The following is a 12,085-nucleotide window of genomic DNA, read 5'->3' on the forward strand; positions in this document are numbered from 1 at the left end:
ACGACTTTGAGATAAAATATGCTTGTCATGCATTTGTACCTATAATGCCATGTAAAACATTTTTTTTTTCAAATCCCAAGTATACCCTTTTTCACTTCAAAAGACAAAAATGAAAAACCTTTGTTGCTTAGTTAATTATATAAATGGATTCAAAGTTATTTTCAGATTTATACCTTATTTTAACATAAAAGAGATCATATATCATTTGATAAAAAGTTCTTTTGAAAGAGAAGAAAAGTTTTATTATTAAGAAGAAATTTAAACTGGTTACACTAGTGATTAATATATACCATATCTAAATATAGCATACAAGTATATTTAAAGTTATATATTACCTTCACCTTACCAGGTTCATTTCAGTCACCTGAGATACAAACTAGGAAGTAAAAAAGCTTCAATAATGGCATCCTCAGATATTCGAGGTCAAATTAACATTAACTGTAATTTATGTGAAACTGAGCGGAATATTAAATGGAAATGTTTGACCTGTGGAGTTCTAATGTGCAACACATGTAAAGATAAAATACATCTGAGAATTGGTAAAGATCACAAAGTAGTAGACATCAAGGATGTGGGGCAGCCTGGTGAAGAATTAGACTTTAAAAACATTATATGTAAAGAACATTCAGAACAATCTTCATGCCTTTTTTGTACAAATTGTGACAAACTTGTTTGCCCTACTTGCATTGCTAAGGATCACAAGAAACATGATCTAATCGAAATATGTGATGCATATAACTTGAAAATAGACCACCTGAAGAAAAGACAGATGAAATTGAAAAACGAAAAAGGTGAGATTACTGCAACCAAGGCTCAGGTGAATCTGCTTCAAACTACTGAGAACTCAAATTATGCCAAAGTAAGCACAGAACTTCTTAACCATGAGAAAGTTTTGATACAAGCAGTTGAAAAACATATCACAAAACTAAGAAATGAGTTAGACCAGAACCATCAAGCGTCTAACAAAGCAAACGAAGAAAGTATAAATGCCATTTCTAAGAGTGAAGAACAAATAGATGAAAAGTATAGTGATGTTCAGGATTTCATTAATACCACTGACATTTATGAATTTTTCCAAAATGTCAACAGATTTGAGGAACCAACAGAAGTATCTATACCTAAGCATAGAATATCAAGTAGATCAACACTGCAATTTATTCCAGGGGAGATAACTCAGTCTAACATTGGAGTTCTACAAAGTGCTGAAATACCAATAGCCGAAGCAAAGGTTTCTCTTAGCATTGTTAATCAATATCAGGCTAATCTTTATATGGTTAATTATTTATCTCCATGTCAAGATGACTCACTTTGGATAGGTTATTCTAAAGATGAAGTGATACAGAAAATGAAACCTGAAGGATCCAGTCTAAAGACAATATCAACCTTCAACATCCGGGTCTTTGGTATGGCAATAACTGCATCAGATGATCTACTTCTTGCAGTAAGGGGTAAATCCCAACTACAAATGATCAGCAGTACCACTGGTAAAGTAACAGACACAGTGTATGACATTAATCCTTTCTTTCCTTTAGCCATTCATGTCACCAGTGGAGGTCTAGTTATAGTAGGAGGTAGTACTAGCCAAGGAAGATGTGCAGTGTTTGTAATAAATAAAAATGGAGACCATGAAGCTTTGTATAATTATGACCAACATAAGCAACCTATATTCATTTATCCAAGAAATATTATATCTACAAGTAATGGTAATATACATGTTGTGGACTTTTCACAGAAGGAAAATTGTGGTAAAGTGGTATTGTTAGGACAGGGTGGTGTTGTAAGAAGTTTTTATAAGGGGAATACAGAAATCAACAAGAAAGAACCATTTAAACCAGCAGATATAGCAAAAACACCTAGAGACAATGTCATTGTAGTTGATATTGTAACTAGTACCCTTCACATTCTGAATAACTCTGGAAAGCTGATTACATACATAAAGACAACAGATGTTGGAATAGAACCTCCTCTTTCCCTTGCCTTCACTCTAACAGGACATCTCTACATAGGACGTGCATCTAAAAACCAAACAACCAAGGAAGCCAAGCTATGTAAAGTGAACATTTATGGGTGCTAAAGCAATCCATTATAAATAATACAATACAGTGTTATTCATCTAATCCATACTTTAATGACTTTCTCAAATAACACAAACTATTTGTTCACAAAACATTTGACTTTTTATGCATTGCATACTGAGTACCAGTGAAGAGTTATGTTAAGAAAGAAAGAACATGTTTTTGTGACAGTCTTCATCTTGTTACCAATATATCAGTATCAGAACTCTTAGTCAGACTTGTATTCTTTTCATCACAAATGTTCTTTTTCTGTGTATATATTCAATAGCATTTTTTTTTTAAACGTGTATGTAAATATATAAGGAGATTTGAATTTTGTTGTCACAGGTCAATCTCTATCATCTTTTTTGATTATCTATTTTTGTTTATTTTCCTTTTAAAAAAATTTATCAAGTGCGTATTTGTAAAAATGTGAGATATTATCAGATTATTACATGGCATTTTTCATATTGCATGTATTATCAGCCCTAGGTTCATAGTACTGCAACCAGAGTTCATTTTTTAAAACTTTAATGGTCTGGAAGAACACACACCTAAATTATATATCGATGGAAAGAGGAAAACGTGTATAATAAGAAAAGTTGGGTCGTAAAAATCCAGAGTGGTCACAATTTTGTGAAATTGAGGTCAAAGGTCAGACCTAAAAATATCAACATTTCAACCACAAGGACAAAAAGGAGAAATATTCTGATATTTATTCAATAGAATGCTACAAAAACGATTCAATCATAAGCATATGGTATAAACGATGTTAAAACGACAAATTTGACTAATTATATGAAAAGCTGCCATTAAAAAATGGCGTTGATTTGGAACCTTCTGATTTTTTCCATTTAAGACATAGCAAAAGAAGAAGTGGTCTTGACCTTTTCACATCCATAAACTTTCATATTGTGTATAGTATTTCACTATAGTATATTACAGAATTGTTTTCTAAAGTATAAAACACCAGTTTATCAAATTATTTCAATATTTTTTCTATCTTTGAAAAAAACAAAATTCAAGTGCTGAAACAGTGTTTTTAATTTTGCATCTTAAAGGTTGTGTATTTTGTGAAAATTAGTATCTAGTTATAGATAAAAACATATTGTGTATTTGCAAAGTCTAGACAGAGCAGTTATAACACAAAATATACTATAGTCACACGAGGCGAATGCGAGGTTTAAAAAAAATGATTGTAAAACAAAGTCAGTTTGGTGCATGAAATTTTTTTTAGTGGAATAATCCTGGTAAAAAAGTTAACTCATTAATTTTTTAAGGGAAGGATGAAAAATTATACAATGCAATGCTAATTTTCTAATGTTGTAATTCAAAATCAGTCATGATCCTTATATAACTTTTAAAAGTGACACACAATAGCTCAAGTATTGATAAAATAGGGACATGAATCAATCTCTTAGTCATCATATGCGGATTCAGTACGCGTATTAGCATAACAAGACACTTCTCTTTTTCATAAGAACAAGTTCGGCGTAGGACAGAGTTTGTTCAAAGCAAACACAGCTTTTGAGTACAAATGCTATCTAGAGCGTAAATACCGTCATGATTCGGTCAAACTCGTCAGATATAGTCTTACCTTTGCATAGGAAACACAAAAGAAATGTAAGTACAAAGTTTCGATAAATGTTAGTGACTCATATTCCCATATGCATATGCATGATGTATCTGCACTGCCAATCCAAAATGTAATGGGGCGAATGTTGCTACAGAAACGATTGATTTTGTAATAACATCCATTTGAAAAATTTTGTTATCTTTAGGGACAATATACTGTTCAGAAGCGCCTTTGTGTTATTTTTATCAATTAACTTAACAAATGAACTTTTGAGCCTAGGCTTCGTGTTGAAGACCGGACCGTGACCTTTAATGGTTTACTTTTATAAATTGTGACTTGGATGGGGTGTTGTATCGTTGGCACTAATACCACATCTTCCTATATCTATTAACAAGCTAGCTATGCATTTCCATAGAAATACCAAAACGAGGACATAGCTCATAAGAGCACTGGTGGCATGGTGAAGTAATTGTTCTTCTTTTAATGTATCCTTAATATTTTCAGACACACCTTGGTGTAATTCTGAAAGTCGTTACATAGACTTCAATTTTCCTGCAGCAGATATGGCATCCCCTAAATTGAGTTCAGAGCTAAACTCTTTATTTCATATCCCTTGACCCCACTGTGTCTGAATTGTAAGGTGTCACAATATCTAGTTAGTTCTGGAGTTTGGCAGTTTGGTGAGCATCAGAGACAATCTTGGGTAAAATTGATCGGTATATATAGAGGATGTGCTACATGAGAAAGGCTTTTTTTTATGGAAGAACAAATCACATCACTAACAATCGTTATTAATGAACTGACAGCAAGTTCAAATTCTAATTTTTCAGTAACTGTTTTACTTAATTGCACAGGTGTTGACTTCAATAAGTACTTGGTTATGCATTGATAAATGATTACTCACATTAATAAGCACAACTTAAAAGACTTTCAACACGTTTAGAGGACTCAGTTTTGCGTAGTTTTCTGGGTTTTTTTTAAGGTTTGTCTTTTACACAAAAACCCTGTTTTCATATCCAAAGTACAAGGATGAAACTGAGCGCGAGATCGTATAAAAGTGCCAGGTTGTGAGGATACATGTCGATCAGTTTGATCACATGTATGGATTTCTGTTGTTTCTAATTTAAAGTTCCCCAAGGGTGACTGGGGAAACGAAATATTGTCACTTGGTCTTCTCCCGACCGGCAGTAAAACGAAGTGGGGCGTCCGTTTGGCTGTGCGGGATGTATCAAGTTCGCAGTCACGTCCGGTCAGAATGGGGACGTTAAGTCCGATGCCTCGTGTAAAGTGAGTGTCACGTTATTTGCATGTTAAAACCCTTGCATCAACTCTTTGAGGAGTCCGAAGGTGGACTGTTGCAATGGTAAATTTCTGTCCCAATCCAATGTACCATCATTTTCCAGTGGCAGTCTAAATTTTCCCGATCATCATCCCGAATGGCCTCTATTATGACAAAACCTACCTATTGTTTTTATTGTTAACTTGTTCTCGTCCTGAACATGCATGAAATATTTGTCACTGGACGTTAAGCAACCAACAATCAATCAATCAATCTAATTTAAAGACGCACCAATTTTGCCTTCTGGTGCAAGTCTCATAACATCACTGATGATTCGCCCACGGAATGCAGAATATTAAGAGAAGTTGGTTTTAGCATTACCTTGTCACACACCAAATCTCTGCGAATCTTCAATAGTACTTTTCCCCCGACCACTTGCATGCATATTGATTGCTCTGAGGTTAAACATTGACATACAATGTATTTTCACACAATGTCAACTATAGTCACTATCCGGAAAAACCTCTTATCCGAAGGATTTGGTTAACTTTTATATAAAGTCAAAATTTTATTAACAAAAATATAACTTATTTACAGAAAATACACGAAAGAACTACTATATATATTCAAATCACTCAAAAATAAATAAACTTCTCCTACAAAATCTACATAATCACATCGAAACTATCAAATTGATGGTGAAGGAAAAAATAAATGGTGGAGCTGATTGACGGATAGGAAATTTCCGTAATTAAAAAAGGTACAAATGATGTTTTTATTTTTTAGTTTTTGACAAAATTGTTTGGAATTTGCCCAACAAAATTTGCATGCAGTATCGCAATAATATGTTTTGTCCTCTCAAATGTCAAATACTATTTTTGAATCATATGTTTTCTCGTTTTCAAAGAAAAACGCGTTAAATTTCTATCTAAAAAACAGCCAACTTTAAGTTTGAAAGTTTTACTTGGAGATGGTATTATATTTATGTCTTCATCATTCCGATGATCCTTGATGATATGTGCATAGAAAATATTTACGAAAATAGCAGGAAATTTAACCAAAAAATATATTTTTGGATTTTAAGGTAACTACCCAAAACCGTAAATTGAGGGGTACCCCATTAAAGGGATAAAATACAAAAATTTGACCATAGAAACTTTTTACGACCCGACGGAAATTAAAATATAGATATTATTCTATCATTTAAAACAATTTGCAGCCTTGTGTTATTCCGGACCATTAAACTCGTTAACTAAGCGTCTTTTTCGATGTCAGTTGCAGTACTATCAATATCAGCCCAAGAGCTGCATGGCTCGAGGGCTGATATTGACTGAGGGTTGATAAACATGCGATATGAAAAATGACATGTTATGATCTGTTTATCATATGCTTCAACAATGGAGAAAAATAACAGATTCAGATATTGATCCTTTAACGTAGTTCCCAAATAGAAGTTCAAAGAGTGAAAAGTTCACGGACTTCGGACCCCAAATTTAGTACATCGATATGAAATCTTTCGATTATATGCCTCAACAGAGACGAAAAACATTTTAATATGGAAGAATTGACAAAAAAAATAATTCAACAATATACATAGATTCCACCACTGCATCAAGTGTAATACGATATTTATCCACTGGAGACAGTTAAATTTTCAAATTTAAAACGCGAGGCTCGTCGAGAGTGGATAAATATCGTATTGCATGAGAATTGGTGGTGGAATCTGTTTCTCTAATGATATTTAGACGATATGCAGACACTCTTATTCCTTCTTTTCGAACGACCTGCAAAAAGATGTGTTCTCTCTATGCTACGTCATCAGGCATGGTCGCCTTTTTTCATGATGTCACAATAGGAATTTCAGAGGAAAATAAAAAAATTTGACTACATAATCAAATTTTGACCATAATGAACAACTGAGATCAAATGAACCATACATTGATTAAATAAATATAATCAACAGGTCAGTAAAAGGATAAATCGAGCAAGAATTAGAGAAACATAATTAACACTGGTAGGAAAAGTCAACTTTTTTTAAAGTGACTTTCTAAATTATGTTTGAAACTTTTAAAAAATACATTTATATAATATTTTTTTTTTTTGAATTATTTTACACAAGATAACTTTACGAAAAGGCTTGTGATAACACTCGAAGCATGTGATAAACTTTTCATATCAGCCCGCTAAGCACCAATAAGAAAAATATGGAATGTAAGTTAATTTAATGCTATTATCATACAGTAAAAATCATATGTTATTTAGTCTAAGTATATGATAACCTTAATTAACATAAACGTAAAAACAAAGTTTAACAAATATAAAATTATCAACTCTCAATTTTAATATTTATTTTTTAAAAAGTTGTTAATTTCACTTATGTAGCAAGTGCTGGTTAACTTATGTAATATAATACTTCCTTTATATGGTCTGAAAAATCCAAACATTGAACTCTTGGTTATCGGTTATTGCAATTAGAAAGTGGCTAAATACACAAGACAGGATGGGTTCCCTTTTCTCAAATTGAGCCAATAATATTTCAAACTTGGGGTCAACCAAATTCAGTTTTATATTAACATTACTTACTGGATAATAACATGATTCTGAAGGTGAAGACTAGATTTGAATGAAGGCATTATATAGTTTGGCCTTATTAGGATAGTAATAAAAATTCCTGTATTCTGCAAATTGAAAGGACACTCTAAGTTTCCTGCTATTCTGAATATTTATACAATGATGCAATTTTCTTGGTTTTTCTCAAATCTCAAAAAACATGTCCATTCATAAAATTGCTGTGCAGAATCAAGCCTCTAACGAATAATGTAGAAAATTAAAAAACTCAGAGAGTTCCACATTATCACTAGACATCAAAAATCTCGCTGGATTCCCACTACATAAGTCAGCTGATCAAAACTTCTTCTGGATTGGTACATCTACATATTATGCACTCATATACAACAAAGTTTCTTGATCCAGATCCAGGGGGGCCATTCCCCCCTTTCATGGGAAAAATTTAGTTCATTATAGGGAATCACTGATGCGCTACCCCCCCCCCCCCCATAGGTCAGTCAGCGGGTTACCCCTTACAAAAAGTTCTGGATAGGCCACTGTTTGGTTTCAGAATAGTTGCATTATAGGGATATTTCGCGATTTTTCACTTATCATCTTATAATGTTCATAATACCATAAAAAACATATTCTCCAAGTTTTATCTTGATATGAAAACTAATGAGGAAGAAAATTGGGAATTATTAATTTTATTTCTTCAAACTTCCTGACTTATGTGACGTAGTTTAAATCTTTTTGCATGCCGGGAATGAAGTTAATCTCATTTCAGTCTTGTTCGTTAACCATCTAATAACGCTATTTAAAGCGCATCAACGACTTTTGGTGTAGCTATTAACCAACGAAAAATAAGTGATAGCCATGCAACTTTTAAAATTAGATTGTAGGATTTATGTGTGGATTTTTTATACGAATTTTAGTAATAAAAGTAAATCATACAATAGAACATTTTTAAGATTTTTTTTCTACAAATACTTTAAACAAACATATGAAACTGACATGATCGATAGTGTATTAAAAATACATGTTTGTATTCGGACCTTTTTGCTTCATTCCAGCAAAAATGTTCACTTGCTTGTACGGTGGAAATAAAAAGTGTATTGTTTTGTGACACTTGGTGAATGTTGAATGCGTAGGTAACCTCAAGGTAATTAAAAGATTAGCATTATGTAATTCTAATCTTTTGATCTTCATTCAGTGAAATCTAGGCGTCACGGTTCACCATTTCTGGTGTGAACAACATTTCATATAAATGATAACGGAAGTAAGTGATAGTTTTAGACACAGAAATGTAAAAAAAAGAATCAAAATTAATTTACGGGAGTAATAAGGTCGCACAATAACTGGATAGCTGTTGTATATTTTTATATTTTGCATAAGCTCACTTTTAAATGAATTATGACTTCTGATTACTTTTGTTATGATAAAATACTGAATTATTTTAATTGAATAAATTTATAAATAAAAATAGCCTTCTAAACACGAGTGTATGAACTAAAAATTGTACTATTTTAAATTAGAATCGGCAACCTTCAATATTTCAAACAGATCATTAACAATTGCACTTGTATAATTTAGTCCATCCAAAGCGATCTTTATTTACCTATTTAGGAATTAATGTTCTCATCAAAATATTTAAAATCTAACAACGCATGAATACTTCAGCTATTTGAAAAATAAGGATATTTTAAAAAATTGACAGGAAATTGAAGGATCTTCTTGGAATGGAATCGAAAAATTATGTACAGATATTCTTTTCATGTGTGAAAAACATCAACAAAATTTATACATAAGGCCACACCAATTTGATTTAATAGTTCTTTGGATTTCCCTGCTCCTGTTTTAGAGAAATTGACTTTTCAATTAAAAAAAAAAATAATTACCGCTTCCGAAAATTTTTGGGCCGTATGCCACTCTAAAATTAGTTTATCCTTGACATTTTTTTATCTCGTAGATGTTTTTCTTGTGTGTATATTGCTCAAATCGGTTCAAACCCATGTGTGATAAATCGATTTGTTGATAAAAGGTAAAAAATTGGGATGTCAACATAAACAGATGATTTTGCGTCAGTTATTTGATATGGATTTGTTTTACATATGAAGACCTGTTTTAGAAGACTAAATAAAAATTATTTCGTCAAACAACAACGATCACAACATTTCTCGTTAGAACCGTAGTCATTCCTGATCGTTGTTTCAACAGACATAGTCCGAGATAAATCTGACGTACAACGCAAGTACCTTTGATCCTACATGTATAATGGATAAATAGTTCCAACTAGATGCCAAGCAGCCAATTAAAAATCACTTCCATATATGAAAATAACTGTATCAAAGATATTAATATTTTTCAAGGGCATTTTGGTGAATATATACACATATTTTAATTTTATTCCATACAATATATATTTACTAGTGTTGTCAAATCGTACACTTTTGCCTAACCAATTAGTCGGATAATCGTTCGACCGATTAACTGGTTAACCGGTAGTTTAAGTTGATGTTAAATGATAGCCTTATCTATAGTACCCTACACATAGATATAAGAAGATGTGGTATGAGTGTCAATGTGGCAACCTTCTATCCAAGTCATACATTTACGCTTTTATAATACGATGAATTGAAGTTTGTCCTTTGGTGTTGTGAGGATTGTCTATGAAGATTCCTGGCGAAGTTTGACTTTTATTAATTAAATACACTGTATCAACTGTGGCGTTTGTACTAACTTCAGATTGAAAAAAAACCCATCTTGATCTCGTAGAATTTAATTTTGTCTGAAACTAATGTTTCTTTCACTTTGGCTTGTTGTCTCAGAAAATAATGTTTCAATTCAAAATGATTTAGCATGTTACTAGTACTATCAAGTATACATCGATTACATTCACACTGGTTTGCATATCACAATTTTTGAGTTAGCATTTCGTTTAAAGTAAGACCAGGAGATTGCACATTCAGATGTAGGTTTACACAATATTAGATCAAAAACAAAATAATGAAGTAAATCGTAAAATTTAATCGTATAACTGATTTAAAGTTTCTGTTAAAAAAACATTTATATACTAATTATGTTTCCTTAAGATCTTGCCCAGAGCTGAGAGACAAGTTCTAATTATTTGTATATTTTTGGATAAGCAATAGCAATCAATATACTGGACAATTGATCTGTCAAATTAATTACCAAGACAACAATTTTTAAAGAAAACATAATTAATTAATGATTTCAATACAAATTATTTAAAATCTATCAAAAGTGAAAAAAATTCCGGTGAACCGGTTAGCGTATTTGGTATTCGGTATTCAGTCGTTCAAACGGTTAACCTGTTCATTGACAACACTAATATTTACCTAACATAATTCCTCTTGCTAAACTTTATCTGCTTTGCCTCCTTAAAGTATACACATGTATGAATTTAAATAAAAATTCATGCAGTTAAGGAGGCTCGCGGGTATAAGATTTTCAGAAAAAATTAAACATTAATTTTTCATTACAAATTTTATTGATTACCTTAAGTAGCTGTTACTTTATCATATGGTACAAAAATCATTCCAAAACATCAATTCGTGTTGGCCCCAGCGGACTTTTAAAATGTAGATATCATTGAACCAGATGCTCCGCAGGGCGTAGCTTTATACGACCGCAGAGGTTGAACCCTGAACGGTTGGGGCAAGTATGGACACAACATTCAAGCTTGATTCAGCTCTAAATTTGGATTGTGATTAAATAGTTGACACAGCATAGGTTTCTGACACAGAATGAATGTGTTCTAATGAACTTAAAATTTTTGTTTTCTCTTAGAGCAATTCACTATGCTGTTGAATATTAATCCTCTCAAAACAAGAATGTGTCCTCAGTACACGAATGCCCCACTCGCACTATCATTTTCCATGTTCAGTGGACCGTGAAATTGGGGTAAAAACTCTAATTTGGCATTAAAATTAGAAAGATCATATCATAGGGGACATGTGTACTAAGTTTGAAGTCGATTGGACTTAAACTTCATCAAAAACTACCTTGACCAAAAACTTTAACCTGAAGGGGGACAGACGGACGGACGAACGAACGGACAGACGGACGGACGCACAGACCAGAAAACATAATGCCCCTCTACTATCGTAGGTGGGGCATAAAAATGTTTGAAGAAATTTTCTTTTTTATTTATGAAATTTCAAATGAGAAAAATTGAACCCAATTTTTTTAATCACATCCCCCTTTCCCTTATTCCAAAACTAATCTCAATTAAAATTTCTAATGGAGTTTGCAACAATAACTACTCATTTAAATACATCATAAAATATTAAGATGTAAAAAAAACTGCTTGTTATCACTGAATGTTATTTATTATAATTTATCAGTTGGTAGTAAAAAGTGAATATACATTGTATATTGTATATAACAAAGATTTAAGTTGTTCTGGACAAAGAAAGATAACTCCAATTAAAAAAAAATCTTGCTATTGCACAATATTTTGCAATTAGATATTTCTTGCTTACTATTCTGGACAAAGAAAGATAACTCTAATTAAAAAAAAATTTGCTATTTCACAATATTGTGCAATTAGATATTTCTTGCCATTGCGCAATACTGTGCAATTGAAAAGACTTGCTATTGCACAAC

The 12,085-nt window shown here is 32.1% G+C and overlaps 2 protein-coding genes across 7 annotated transcripts in view; one reads left to right on the forward strand and one right to left on the reverse strand.

Moving 5' to 3' along the window:
• LOC143056610 (uncharacterized) overlaps positions 1-12,085 on the reverse strand; it is a 91,022-nt gene that overhangs the window by 10,931 nt on the left and 68,006 nt on the right. The gene's annotated exons all lie outside the window — the stretch shown is intronic.
• On the forward strand, positions 383-2,286 carry LOC143056611 (uncharacterized). The gene has a single exon (XM_076229730.1). It carries the CDS (start codon positions 401-403, stop codon positions 2,072-2,074), a length of 1,674 nt encoding a protein of 557 aa, XP_076085845.1. The 5' UTR covers positions 383-400; the 3' UTR covers positions 2,075-2,286.

Source organism: Mytilus galloprovincialis, chromosome 13 (genome assembly GCF_965363235.1).
Source record: "Mytilus galloprovincialis chromosome 13, xbMytGall1.hap1.1, whole genome shotgun sequence".
In the NCBI taxonomy this organism is placed as follows: domain Eukaryota; kingdom Metazoa; phylum Mollusca; class Bivalvia; order Mytilida; family Mytilidae; genus Mytilus; species Mytilus galloprovincialis.